Source organism: Phaethon aethereus (assembly GCF_964289735.1).
Source record: "Phaethon aethereus genome assembly, chromosome: 7".
Lineage (NCBI taxonomy): Eukaryota > Metazoa > Chordata > Aves > Phaethontiformes > Phaethontidae > Phaethon > Phaethon aethereus.
In genome coordinates, this window is record NC_138583.1 from 24,196,255 (window position 1) to 24,211,511 (window position 15,257).

Consider the following 15,257-nt stretch of genomic DNA (forward strand, 5'->3'; position numbering starts at 1 on the left):
ATAAACAAATTACTGAATTATTTTTAATTAAACAGTCTTTTAAAGTCACTGTTGCCTCCCAAAGAATGCTTGAAATGGCTCATTCATAAGATCTAATTGTTTAGAACTGAAAAGTTGTTTCAGAAGAAAAACATAATTGAACTTTGAACATATTACTCCCCAATACAGTTAAAATTCAGAGTAACAAAAAGTTCAGGGTTTTAGTCAAAATGCAAATTAAAGAAGCCCTGGATAATTAAGAAGTGTTTCACACCGCAAAAAATATAGTACTAATTACTCCGAACTTTTTATTAAACAAAAAAGAATTACTGCTTAGATACATATTTAGATTAAAGAATTACTTCCAGCTAGCAAATTTGTCCTAGATTCATCCCATTTATGTTTAGGCAAATGAATTATCCATGTTAGGAGTCATCTTAATTCCGTGTCACCAAAAGAGATACCCAGAAGGAAATTCACATCTTCCCAAGGGGGTACATGTGTACATGCATGCTTTTTTTTCATCAGCACAAATATGTTTTTATGTCAGATATCTTAAACGGATGGTCACATTTTTCCTAGTGCGGAAGTCCCTAAATATTAGCTTTGATGAACCAGTTCCACCCTCTTTGACTTTCTAAGATTTTTTTTTTTAAACCTTTATACAGTATTAGAACACTGAAAACCAATCTCCACATTAACTACACACTATATATAAAACTATAAAATATATATAAATATTTGAAAAAAGTTTCCATGTCAGATGCTAAATTCACTCAAAAGCACTTCAGTATTTTATTAAAATAGAAAAGAAACAATTCCGTATGTTCCATATGAATCTTCTCTATCTGCTCAGAATTCTATAGCCATTCCTTAACGCCTATCCTTGCCCATCATATCCTTTTCAGACAGAGTTCTGGCCTACTTAATCCTTGCATGAGAGCCTGTTCGTGTATTTTTATCATCCTGTTGCCCTTCTCCAGCGCTACTATATTTATTCTGAACTATAGTACTGGAGATAGGCTAGTACTGAAAATTGTATTCACATGCAGGCATAACTGTGACTTTCTTGTTTTGTTTCTTTCTAAACTTTCTATTGGGTTTTTTTAACCAGTATTTTACATTCAGCTGATGCTTTCACAGAACTGTCCTAACTCCAGGATCTTTCTCCTGAGTAGAAATCATCAGTTCAGTGCCTACTATAAATCTTTTACATTGAGTGGTGGGTAAGAAGAAATAATTTAAAAAAATAATCAAATCCAGTCTATTGGGGGTAACTGAAGTCTCCCATAATTTTTGCATTGCCTGCACAAGGAGGCTGTCGGTTCTCCAGGTTTAGGAAATCTGGAATTAGAATAAAGCAGAGCTGAGATGCTTATTTCAATGTAACACAATAACATAAATATTATCATAACACAAAATTTGGATGCAAGCTTGTTTGGGCATCTCATCCAGAAACAGGTAGACCAAGTCTAAATTGTAGGTACATGTTTGCTTTTGTGGTTTATTCTACAACCTGCATAAACAAATACAGAATTTAGCATCCTATAGGACACAGGGGAAAAAAATATCTTTGGGGCTGAACAGCCTTCTATCTTCAGCAGCTAAGCTATGTCTTCAGTTTATCAATACTGGGATACAGGACTTTGAGAACAGGCAGGCTAGCAAGTGCAGTAAAAACATCATTTGAGCAAAATTTAAAAAAAAACATCTAAAAAGAAGCCTTACAAAACAAAGATTTAAAACAGTGGCAGTGAACAGGTTTAATTGCTTCATACAAAAGCTGCTTTGGAATATGATTACCAGAGGATGTAGCTGAGTATCCATTGGAGCTGCTGTTGTTTCAAAAACCTGTAAAGAATTTACTAGCTCCTGGGCAGGAGTATCTCCTTTTTCCAGCAAGGACTTTCGGTCTGTTAAAAACAGAAAAGGTGTTCAGTTTAAGACTGTCATACTGCACCTAGCCTAGCAGCCCCCCCACTTAAATCAGAAGTGTAATTACCAAAATTATTTATGTGAATGTTGTTCCTTAATGAGCCAACCATAGCATCCCAGAGATGTGGCAATCCTGTTGCCATTTCAGCACCAAAATGTTTAGCTATAGTAGATAAGGCAAATTCGGCTCCTCTTCTCTGTACAACATAAGGTTTCTGAGCCTAGAATTAAATAATTTAATAAAGTAGTGAGGACAGATACATTTAAGAATAACAATTACTTTTAAGGAGGCTCTGATTGTTATACAAGCATTCAATTCTGACTGTGTTTATAGCTACCTACAACACATTTGCTGGTCAATTTTTTCTTTGTAAATTTTTTTTTTTTATACAGGTGAAAAAATGAAAATCTTTTATAGCAGATTATTTAAATCCTATAAATTTAGCCATATGGCTTTTGCAGACACAGGCCCATTTCAGCAAGAGGTTTTCCAACTGGTTCCAGTTCCAGAACCTCAAATAGCAGTAGCATGCTAGCAAAATTTCCCAAAAGCAATACTTGATTCGTTATTAAGCCTTTTCTCTTGCTCCCACCGTCTTCAGAAAGTAGAGCTGATTAAAACAAAACAAAAACAAAACCCCATCACTTTAACAATTACAAACAAAATCCACAACACTGTTCAGAAATCACAGTCCTGACTAGGATCTTGCTAAGACACCGCTGAAGTTTTATATGAATAAAACAGTAACAAAAAAATTTAGCATATCAAGTGTGGAAGTCACATGTACATCCTAAAGTCAGTCATATTTCAAATACTGTTTTTAATGCTCCAGAGCTTCTATTGTGCATCAAGATGACCAACTCTAACATGCGTAATGGGACACAATGACAGCACAGTTTGTGGAAATCCATTTGCATGTATTTATATTGAGATCTTCATATCCTGTACTAAATGTAAGATATCTCTGGAGTATTAATTTTCTTGAAGAGACACTGAAGATTTAAAACCATCATCATCAACTAACATATGCTGCTTGCATCACAAAATTTCACATCAACTCAGTTCTTTCATAAAAAGATTCTGGACATCCCTATAATAAAGCTGTCAACTCCAGTGAATTCAAACTAATGGAAAGGAGCGGTGGATGTGCAAGTTGCAAATGCAAGTTTTTGAAATTTACCTCATCAAGTTCTGTAGGAATGCTTCCACTACTGCCAGCAGGGAGATCTGCAATTGGGGCTTTTGGAGCTTTTGGAGTAGGACCTCGCCGACTTGTGATGGCAAAAGCAGCTTTCTGATGTCTGTATAGCGTAATTATTCCCCTGTGCTTAGTAACTGTATGATGCATCCCATCTTTATCAGAGTTGGGCCCTAAAGGAAAAGAGAGAATAGCTGACAACAATTTAAGTTGCAGTTTAAAACGTAAGGAGGAAGTGATAGCTACCTAAAAGTCATCTGCAGATCTCAATGTGCTTTAAAAAAAAAAAACCTAAAAACCACCTGTGTCATCATCCTCAAGGATGGAAAAATTTAAGTACCTAGTAGAGTTACTGTTAAGAGCACATTGCAGAGTTGGCAAAAAAAAAATCTAAGTGTGCAAACTGCCACATAAATTCTTATTCAGCAAGAAATACAGGTAACAAAACTGCAGTTAAATATAAAAAGTTAGCAAAAGGTTTTTTTATATAACACAACACATTATGTTCTGAAGTTTACCAAACTTACGTTCTGCGTCCTTTGCAAACAGTTCAAGACTCCTGTCATGATATAATAGCAGATGCCATCAGTATCTTTGGATTTATTGCTGTTTCTGTTTATGCTAATCAGCTTAATTTTCAGTCAGATATGAATGTTACTCTAATCCGAGACGAAGGAGGACACATTCATTAAGTAACATGTATAATGGTCAAACCTCAAAGCAGGTTAGAATCTTTGAGAGAATTAAGGTCTTAATTTGTGGTGTTTATGCAATCCATACATTTTTAGCAAAGGATAGTTATTTAAAGAAAATCCATGATCATAGTGTGCACAGGATTATTCGTTCATTTCGAACACTGTCCTCATCTTTTATCATCTTACTATTAGCCTATGGAACATAACACAAGTCACACTGTTTTCTAACAGGCTACTCTAATTTCCATACTGATTCAATTTCAATGAAAAGCTTCATAACACATGTAAATAAAATGTGATCAAAGCTGGATAATAATTGAACAACAGTAACTAACTGAAAATTGGAACAAAGATCTTTCATACATAAAGTTTCTGAAAACTATATACGTCATGAATTGTACACAGTGTGTAGTTTAAGATACATAAATGAAGTAATAACCAATAAATGAAGACTCAGCTGCTGGCATTTTAAGACCAAACACAAATACTCATTTGTTCAGAGAAAAGGAGGCATATTTTAAGAAACCTGACAGTTTTAGATACCATACCTTTTGAGTTTTCATGGGTACTCTGAGGCTGTGCAGGACATGCTGCTAGTGGGGTAAGATGTGGATCCACACAGAGGGAGTTGCAGAGATTTTTTATGATCTTTGAGTTGGGACAAGGAGACCTTGCTGTACACTGCTGAAGTAACTTTGCTATACATGAAGCCACATAGTTTTGTACAAGTGTATTCTCCTCTTTTTTGATAGCTTCCATTAAGGGTTTTATAACAGGATTTAGTTTTTCTGGAAGTTGCTGCAAGTTCACAACTGCACATGCAGCAAATGTATGGACTCGCAGATGCAACACTTGCCATTCTTGATTTGTTTCTGTAACAGTCATTTGGACTTGTTGTCGTTTACTGTCCAACTGCTGTAGAGTTTTAGGATTCAAAGTAAAGGATGACGTCACTTCATTAAAAACAGAAGTAACCTAATAAAAAGGAAGAAAGAGTTACAAATCTGTTTCATTTACTGTAAAATGGGCTATCCTCTGAAAACTGCGGTTTTCATGGCAGAACACAAGTCATGTCACCATTTTTGCAGCAAACAGCAGGAAATGCTCCACATGGTAGTTTCTGGAATCTTGAACTTGCAGCTCAAGGGGAAAATCAGGCATATTATGAGCATTTCAAGTCTAGATTCCCAAAGCTAAAAGAGGAGTTTACATAAGTCTCCAAATTTATATTGTCCTATATCTGCCAGATACATCCAGATATTCTGGTAATATGTAAGCACATGACAGATAAGCAAAGGAGAATATGCTATGAATACAAGAGGTCAGAAAGGATGTGCAAGGTCCCGTGCATGAAGAAGTTGTTTCCAAGATGATTTTCTTTTGAGGAAAGACTGGGACAAAAATCGAAGGAAAAAGTCAGCACAATGCAGTAGTTGCAGGACTTGCCGTATCCTCCCTCCCTCCCAACTGGCTGACTACTGTTGCTTAAATCTTCCACCTGAAACAGATTAAAAGCAATGTAGAATCATGGAAATGCTGAACTTACTCTGCTGATAGGTTAGGCTCCTAAGAACAGGAAAGATGACTAGCTGTTGGGGCTGGTCTGAGGGGCGGGGCAGGTTTGTTGGTTTTTGCCTTTTACTTCTAAATGTTCAGGCCAAGTCCTTCAACTATCAGACTTGTACTGCTTCATTCTATAGATGCCTCAAGTTCTACTGCACCTGACCTTGATGACTGGAATGACCAAAGGATGCAAAAAATATAAATAGCAAGGAGGAGCACAGGGGTTTTTTACATCTAATGTGTGAAGATCCATACTACAATGCAGTGTAGGTTTGGTGTCTTGTATTTTAAGAAAACTTGAAGAGTTAAGAAGGGTGCAGAAGACAATAGCAAATCGTTGTGGTATGAGTCTTCTAATCCAGAATAGACATCTTTTGAAAAAAAGCACGCATTCATTAAGCACCCCTATTACTAGACTCAAAAGTAAACAGTTAAGGTACATGAAAACTCCTGTACTTCACAACCTATGAGCTCAAATGATTCTGTCTGGCTTTACCTTGGGAATTTATCCATTTTAGATGGTAGCCATAATCAAAACTGTTTGCCAAAATCCCCTCATCCCATATACACAATTATCTATAACTGCAAAGATATGTTGAGATGTCCAAGATAAGCTACTGCATATTACTACATAAATACTACCATCTAAGAATTTCAAGACCCACTATGCTACAGTCAACATGGCCATAATCGTACAAACTTAAACCTTCTCTTATTCTTACCCTTATCCTCAGCAACCCAGTTGCATACACAAACAAATCCAGGATGCTAGTCCCCCTCCTCCCCTGTCCCAAGGTGCACCACATCCATCACCATTCCTTCAACCCCCCAAATGTACACACCCTTCCTACCCCAGTCCCATGTTATTTTGCAGGCTCTCAAATCCATGAGCTCTTAATTTACATCCTACCTTATCTGTCCGTACTCATCTTTCTCTATGCTTAAGACAACAGTTTGGGGTTGGAAGAAAAAAAACTTTTAATTTGTTGCCCCAACATTATGAGCTCCATTTTTGCTTCCAGAGCTTTTCAAATCACAAGCTACCGTTTATTATCACATCTAACACCGATGTCTTCAGATTAAAAAAAAAGACAAAACAATTGAATGGCCAGGGAAAAAAAAAAAAAACAAACCACTTTAAAACACTTGCTTGGGAGATCAGGAGGGGAGAAGTTCTATACACAGTTTATTTACTAGTCTTTTGACAGTGGTTTTGAAGGAGGTTCCAGCCTGCTTTGTTTTCTTCTGTGTAGATTTCCATAGTGAATCTACACCTGGAATCAGAACACTGTTAATTTTTTCTCCTCCATTTTTGGCATAATCTGTAAACACCACTGGAGAGGTGGTAAGTTTCTATTATATATCTCATGTCAAAGGATGTGTCAAAGCCACCACATTATTTCTGAAAGTTACTGTCTGTGTGATAATTACGCTGAAGATGTATTTCAAGACAAGAATAGATTTGAAGGAAGGGCCGTCATGTCTCTACTTACCAGCTCATTAGCTTGATCTATTGTAAATACGCTGCAGTTTACTCTGTTTCCAATATCAATGTGTGCATCAGCTAACAATGAGATGAGTTGTTTACATTCATTCTGCATCCGTGTAAAAGGAACAGCAATTTCATCATAATAGAGATGTTCAGAAAGGACTCCAAGTAAACGAGGTTGCACGCAAATGGCCACAGTTCTACACTCCTGTAACAGGAAAAGACATAATTTGTATTTCTGAGTAATCACAATTTATTTTTTTTGGTTTTGGGCACTAACAGTGCAATATAGCTACAAAAATCCATTTTGCATTTGTAACCCAGAATATTAAAGATTATGAACAAAACCTTCAGTCTGCCACTAGACCAGAGTTGATCATGAATACAGGGAAGACAGTCATGTTAAAGGGAAGCACTGACTTTAGATAACAAGCATCTTGAGAATAAATTTATTTGTAGAAGAAACATGAACTGAATTTACTGACTCACAGTTCTGACAGTTGACTTAGCTACTGAGTAATGTATTCCTCCATTGTCTAACAATCAAGAATTCAGTTTTTAGATGTATAAATACCATTTTAGTTTATCAACCGAAATTTTATTTTAAGCTAAGCAGCAGACGACAAGCTGTGGATTAAGATAGTAAGATTTATTTTTGCTGCAGACACATCCTACCTTTTGCAAGGCTGCCCACTCACAGATTACTAACGCAACACTAATCCTCTGCAAGGCAGATTTAGAATTCAAATGGAAGAGCAGTAGCTGAGCTAATGACTCAGCTGGCTTTATTTCTTGAGTAACAGTATTTACACCTGGGTCACAAATGCAGCAACAAAGTGCTCCCAGCAACCTGACAAAAAGAGAAAGAACAGTTACTTCAATGTTACAATTACTCTGCAATTAATGATTCAAAATGCAGATGCCAAAAAGTCTACATAATTCGATTTTGGCAAAAACACTATATAACAAAAAAGATTGATTGGTTTTAAATATTTTTTCAGATTTCCAGTAAACTGACTTTGCTGCCATCATCCGAGCTCGCATGACAACATAATCCCTGGTTGCTGGATCTTCTGCAATGCTGTCCGCCCCAGCAATATATTCCTGAATCACTTCCTTATTCTGGGTTTGACCTTGACGCAGTTTAGCACCTGCCTTTTCCTATGGAATAAAGTTGGGAGAGGTTGAAAGTAAATGTGTTTGTAATAGAAAAGATTAATTCATATTCCATAACATTTCCAATTACCGTCATACCCTGCAAAAGTTGGACTAAGCCAGAACATTTCTTGGGTAACAGACTTCTCAAAGTAGTTAATCATTGTAAATCACCTCTCTACTAGTAGCATTCTATGGTCCTATTAAATATATGATATGGTTCCTTCACTATAATATTAAAAGTGATTCTCAACATACAGCTGATAAACTGAGTCCATACAGGAAAAAGGAAACCTCTTTCAGCATGTTTTCAGAAATAACACAATGCTTTTAGACTTAACTCAGTCCTGCAAACAGATGGCTTTGGAACCAAGATGGTTATGGAACAATGTAACCAAAGACTTTATAAAAAGTACTCACAGGGAGCATACTACATGACAGAACTTTGAATTCTCATGGATAGTCTGACAAGAACTATTTTGCTCTACAGACTTGAGGTTTTGTAAGCTAAATTACATTTACAGTCGCAGAAAGGCACCACCACTCCCCTCTAACACCTTTAGAACGTGTCTCCATATACAGCTAATCAATTTCCTGCCTTCCCCAGAACAGTTAGTGAGGTCACATTTCACTTACTTTTGATCTGGTTTTTACTTCTAGCAACATGTTTAAGTCAATGGGCAAATGAGATGGCTGCATCATTAAGCAGAGCCAGGCTCCCATCCATGGACAAGCAGCTGCAACCACATACTGTACGGACGCCTTGTTTAACAGTTCCAGCCATACCTTGAGAAAGAACCATAGTGGAAATCATGACAAATTTGCCTGTGGTCTACATAGATCATAAATATGCTGATAAACTGTAGGAACCATCCTATTTGCCTTTACCCTATAGTAAAGTATCGAAGCGGCTAACTACAAAATTATGAACGTGAACACACTATTCTTTTATCTGCACAAAAGTGCAGAGGATATGAAAGAGCAGGATACAAAAACACTATATGTCTAGATCATAAGTCATACAAATACCTTATGAATAAGATCCAGAATTTCTTGGTTGCTTTCTAAGATACAAAACTGAAATATATGCCTTAACATGTCTTGCAGAATTGGAGTCAGCCATGTTGAAGAGCTCTGAAAACAAGGACATCATATGTTCAAGCAGATTCCAATATGTATCATAGTAAATACTAATAACTCTAATTCTTACCTGGTCTTGGGTAGACAGCAGTGTGAATAATGTTTCCAGTGCTGCTTTTCGCACAGAAGATATAGTATGATGCAAGAACGGCCACACACGCGGGACCAAAACTGTGAGTGACTGCTGAATACTAGTAGATGAAGGGCAGATGTAGAGGCAGCAACAGGGGAGAAAAACAAAGACACACAGTTAAATTAATTTTGCTCATCCTCAGTTATAAAGTTTTATCCAAAAAAGTGTTTTAAAAAAAAGAAGTAGTGCATATGCTTGGTGATTTTAAGTGAAGGATCAAGTTGCTACAGGTTAAACAATTAAAATAGTTTGAGTCAGTATCTTTTTTCAGGAAAATACTGTTTTTTCTTGCTGGTATAAAGAACTAGTCAATTCAAGCATGTATTTTTACCATGTTGTTTCCCACACGGCTTTGTTCAACTACTTAGAAAAAAAGTTTTTTGGTTTTGTTTTTAATTTATTATTAGGCATTTATGAGTTTAGAAATAATTGAAAATAAGGTTGGATCTTTTGTGCACAAACTTGCACATCAAACGATGCAAGCAGTACATGCTGAATTACAGATGGAATTAGTGACAAAACTTCATTCTTAATTTTGGATTCGGGCAAAAACCAGCTTCAACAGTGACAATCATATAGGACGAGAAAGAGAAGTGTAAAGCATCTTCCTTAAGTACAGATGCTATGAGTTTACCATGTATATTATGAAAAATGTTAACATGCTAACATGCAATTCCTTTAATTTGACAGAATCCCAAATAGTGAGGAACTAGGCATTGTCTTCAGCCAGTCACAGAATTACTGGTTGTACTATTGATCTGAATTTTCAAGTTTGCAGCTTTCTTTAGAACTGTTTCAATAGCCAAGTTCTACAGGTACATGCATGTGTTTTAATATACAGTTTGCTCTGTTGTGTGGAGTTTGTCTACAAGGAGCAGACAAAAAAGTATTCTGCTGGCAGGACCACCATATGAGTGGAGCCAATGTCCTTTACGAAAATACCCAAGATGAAGGGCAGGGGGGACCAAGTCACACATAAACAATGTCTAGTACCTTTTAATAATTTTGTTGCCTTTTACTAATGTAATGAAAATAGAGGCACAGTCCTAACCTCCACTTTAAGGAAAAACAAGCGTAAAATTAAAATACTGATTTAAATCAAGCATCTCCTTCGCACATGATTTGAAAGCAAGTTTGATTATTCCAGTTTGAAAAATAACTGGACAGCCAAACCTGCAATACTGAAGCAATACTAATTAAAAAGTTACCTGCATTTGCGGACCTGAGGGTAAGTCAGAAGGGAAGAAAGAAGGATCATGATACTATTTGTGGAAGCTGTCAAGTCATCCAATTCCAGAAGTGCATCCCACAAGGTATTAAGAATAAAAGGCACCTACACAAATAAGCAGAAGAGGTTATCGTAACAAAAAAACCAAAACCAACCAAACAAACAATTTTCTTCACTCAGCCCAAAAGTGAACTTCTTAATCAGAACTGATGGAGAACAATTCAGCCACCTTCTGAGACTGAAGTTGGACCAGGCTTTCCACTACTGGTACTAAAGACGCTGCAGCAACAGCTCGGACATCATCATCCAGATCTTGGAGACCTTCAATTATTGCAGGCAACACTTTAGGCAATAAAGTGTTGATCATGTCCTGCCAAAAAGATCAAAAGCATTTTAAAACTTAGAAAACATTTGATGCCCCCAACAACTAACATGTATTCTGAGTGTGTGAATAAACCTGTTATATGAAACAGAAGCTACAGGTCCAAGACTATAATCTAAATATTGTAAGTCACCATTCATGAAGAAAAAACCCGATGTTACAAATTTGAATGAACTGTAACTCAGCTCAGTTTTGGTTTAAACAAAGCGCAGTGTCTGCAGAATAACACCATGAATAGACTAAACCTCTTGTACCACTCAGCTCTGTTAACCTCGCACATGAAAGTATTATCAAAACCAGGCAAGCATAGCCTCTATTTATAATGTTCTGTGCAAGTAACTTATCAAGTTACAACAGTACAACTTCGCTGTATATTGCAGACTTCTGCAGCCTGGATATAGACATGGAGTCACACATCTTATAACCCCCATGAGGCTGCAGTGCAAGCAAGCTTGCTTTATCATACCTATTTACTGTTCAGCCACATCCTCAACTTTGAGCAGAGCTTTTTCTTCCTAAGCTCTCTGCCATTTGTCATGAGGAGTATTTACCTGACGTACTGCCAAAGCGTATTTTATTCCTAGGAGACCACCGTGTCTCACTTCCCACTGTTCCTGTGTAAGCAGCTTCAGGAGAACATCCACAGTTTTATGAACTCCAGTCTCATTCATATGTTTCAATACTACTCCCAAAGTCTGAGCACAAGTCTCACGTACTGGTGCTACCACCTAGGATAAAAGTAAATGATAAAACAGATAGTTCTGTATGAAATTTGACTTAGAAACCAATGAGTAGAGTCAGATGACCAGAACTGCTACACAAACAAGGTGAAATTTATGTATCGGCTACTTTGTAATAAGCATCTATGAGCAGTTACAACAGGCACATGCAGTAGCACTGTACAAAGCATAGCTGATATCCTGCAATATTACCTCCTGCAGAAGCCTGATCTACCTGTTCACTGGGAGACAACTTACTTCATCTGAAACAAAGTCTCCAAATCTGTCTAATGCAAACACACAAAGAAGTCTAATAACCAAGTCTTCTAGCCACTCCTGATGCTGCTGAATCATCTGTAAAAAGAGAAAAATTGAACACCTTGACTATTTATTCATAAGGGATTTGTGACATGCTTGCTTTAGCTGAGATTTATATAAAACATATGACAACATATGTTTAAATTGACTGAATATAGTCATCTTGCACAGACAGCCAAAGCAAAATAGCACTAATTCAGCTCACCTGGCTTGTTAAAAACATCATAATTTTATTTTTTTTTAAAACACACACAGTACTTTTATCAAGAGGCTAGAGAGCACCTTGTAAGGTGTATATATATAATTATATATAGACATATAATTTTATCCCTACACAGCACGAAAAGGTAAGGTCATTCAGATAATCTATACCAATGTCAACACATCCTAGGCAAATCAATTAATATGTGTTTGAAGAATATTTACAAATAAACATAAACTATGAAGCAGTGATTCACTGTGGGAGAGCCAGTGAGAGGAATCTGCTCTTCAGCCATGTCTCCCCCAGATTTAACAAAGCTATTTAGACCAAGCTTGTGTCGAAGCTCTGGCCTCTTAATTAGAGACCAAATAGCTCTAACTCTGAATCTCAGAGCAGAAGCACCATAAAAGCAACTGCTCGGGAATCATCTTTCTCATCTCCACTGTTTGCCTACTAGATAACCAAATGATAGTTTTCCCTTGAAAACTATCATTTTAATGAACAAAACTTTCATCATATTATGGATTTCATATTCCCACACATGTCAAAGAATTATAGCCTGCATACAGCATACACGGCAGGCTTTGAAGCTAGCCTGGACTACACATGCTCTTTCCATAAATAGTTAGGAAACTGTTTAAAGTATCTTATCATTGCAGCATATGTTATTATTACCCCGCAATCTCCACAGAACAAATACTACTCCATAGGAAGCAAGGACAGCAGCTTTTGCCTTCCCTATATACAAAGTACGCTGAAGTAGCTTGATTTACATTTGATAAATGTATACCCTCATTCTTCAACACTAAACCACAAGCTCTCCCAGCTGCTTTTACAGCAGGGAAGTCAGTATGAATCTGGATGAGATTCACTATTAGTAAACAAATTACTGTCAGAATATTTTAAAAAAGTGTCTTCCTTTTAAGTAGACTATTGCAATACTTTTTCCTCATAGTAACAAAGCAAGCAGATCAATAAGAGTTCCAGTACTATTTAAGTGAATAGAATTAGATGGTCCGAGACACTTCACTAGTGTTACATAATCAACTTGTCAATTCTTTTTCAGCACACCCTTACCATGACCCGAAAATAGTATTTTCTACTATGGAAGCTAGTGTTTAACAGCTTTACACAGTCTACATATTAATGGCTGCTTACACAGTAGTACTGTTTTTTGCACAGGCCTTTTAAAAAGAATATAGTGATTTCCTTCTAGATTATTTTGAGCAGACAAATCTCATGGTTTATATTCCCACAGATCACCCACCTCCTGCAAAGCTTAAGTATTTTAAGAAGTCTGTTTTCTAAACTTCATTTAAGTAACATGTTAAGTCTACGTGACTGGAAACTTGCCTCTTCTAAAGAGCTATCTCCCATTTTACCGCCACTTTTACCATGAGCTTTAAGTATCTCTCTCAGTCCAGTACCTGCACCATGTCGAACCTAGAAAAGTGAAATAAAAAGTCAATTTTTAAAATATTTAGGAACAGAGGATAAAAAACACGCTGGGTAACTGAAACAATACTACTTTATTCTTAATAGAGACGTTTCAAGTACTGCAGAGTTAGTGGTACTTAGACTTGTAGAAGAGAGTAGAATTTTATTAGATCAAATCCTACACTTAAATACTAATCTGTCCAAAACCAACCTGTTTTTTCCTAAATATTTGCCAGCTTATGGACAGAAGGAATTAAAAATTGCTTCTATTTTCTAACACAGAAGATATTATTATCATATTTGCAGTAATGTAGTCAACAGTTTTCATTTAGTTTTACCACACCATTTTGGAAGACACTAGTTTTCAGAGAAAGAATGACTAGAAGATATTACTGTTTTTACTAAGTTTATAAGCTAAAGAAAAGCAATGTTCTTATTTCTTAAACACTCTATATTTCACTTTATATCTTATATTTAAACTTCTGTACAACTCTTCATATTTCTTGAACAAAGTTTGGATCCTTACTGAATATTTGGGGTCTGCAAAACAAATTTCTGAAAATTACTATCTGCATAGCTTACAAACCTGCCTTGCTTGTCTAAATATTAAAAAAATAACTGAACAAGTGATATGGGAAAGCAAATTATAGCCAAATGTATGTTCCCACCAAACATGAACAGCTGAACACAGCAGGAAGAGTTTTGGAAATGACAGGAGACCAGTAGAAAGATATGCTACAGACACACCTGTTTCTGGTATTTTTGACACATAACTGGACTAGTAATTGGCTAATCAAGTAAAGCCCACTCAGTAGATACACAGAAAGTTACAAAAGCATAGTGTTGAACTGGGTTTTCATTGAGAGGCTTTTACATAGATTAGAGCATAAGTTAACACTTTTTTTTTGTAGGACACTTCATATACATGCTTGTTGCTAGCAGAAAATGATTATATTTAATTTCATGATAGTAGCAACTAGATCAGAGTAGTTGGTAGGTCCTCCCTTAATCAGAATATCTTAGATGAAATGCAAGCATACACATCCCCGTAAGTACAGCTCAGTGGCTGCTGGTGAAAGCTATAACCAAGCCAATAAAAACCAGGCAGATAGCCTAGTCTTAAAATCCTAACTGTTCATAATACACCAATCATTTGTTTATTTGGTCCAAGATTGCTTATGAGCTAGTTTTCACAAGCCAAAAGACAAAGACTTTGCTAGTTAACTTCTCAGCTTTTGCAAACACAAAACAGCAAGACATACAAATGTATAAAGGAAATACCAGTAGCAGGATTCATCTTGCCTGACTTCAGCTGCCTATAGGGTAGGCAAGCAGTCTGAACTAGTCATCCAGGTTGCCTCTAGACATTGCAAGAAGATGCCAGAGGGCCATTTTATAAACATGTATTTTGAGGTAGTTTAACCTGTTTTTCACCCAGAACATGCCATAATAATGATTCTGTATTCATCTACTTCCTTAATTAAGAAGTGTGCACCCTATATCAAATGTAGTAAGCAAGCTATGAGAATGTCTGCATTCCAGAAGACAGGTGGACTTTGGCTTCAACTGCAAACAGCCTGCTTTCAAATAAGGTGAGGCTTATTAGCTCAGATGCAGTGATATGTCACACAAATGTAATTATCCTTTTCCTGATCCCAAAATAATTGGATCCATACGATCCAT

At 36.4% G+C, this 15,257-nt stretch overlaps 1 protein-coding gene across 1 annotated transcript in view; it reads right to left on the reverse strand.

Moving 5' to 3' along the window:
* Window positions 1-15,257, reverse strand: part of BTAF1 (B-TFIID TATA-box binding protein associated factor 1) — a gene marked incomplete at both ends in the record, with an annotated part of 46,729 nt that overhangs the window by 11,317 nt on the left and 20,155 nt on the right. The window contains 15 exons of the mRNA XM_082001976.1: window positions 1,783-1,892; window positions 1,982-2,135; window positions 3,096-3,286; window positions 4,357-4,783; window positions 6,865-7,068; window positions 7,536-7,710; window positions 7,879-8,021; window positions 8,652-8,801; window positions 9,045-9,149; window positions 9,226-9,346; window positions 10,497-10,621; window positions 10,746-10,886; window positions 11,450-11,626; window positions 11,876-11,971; window positions 13,491-13,580. Coding sequence (XP_081858102.1) covers window positions 1,783-1,892; window positions 1,982-2,135; window positions 3,096-3,286; window positions 4,357-4,783; window positions 6,865-7,068; window positions 7,536-7,710; window positions 7,879-8,021; window positions 8,652-8,801; window positions 9,045-9,149; window positions 9,226-9,346; window positions 10,497-10,621; window positions 10,746-10,886; window positions 11,450-11,626; window positions 11,876-11,971; window positions 13,491-13,580 — 2,409 coding nt within the window. The remainder of the gene's footprint in view (window positions 1-1,782; window positions 1,893-1,981; window positions 2,136-3,095; window positions 3,287-4,356; window positions 4,784-6,864; window positions 7,069-7,535; window positions 7,711-7,878; window positions 8,022-8,651; window positions 8,802-9,044; window positions 9,150-9,225; window positions 9,347-10,496; window positions 10,622-10,745; window positions 10,887-11,449; window positions 11,627-11,875; window positions 11,972-13,490; window positions 13,581-15,257) is intronic.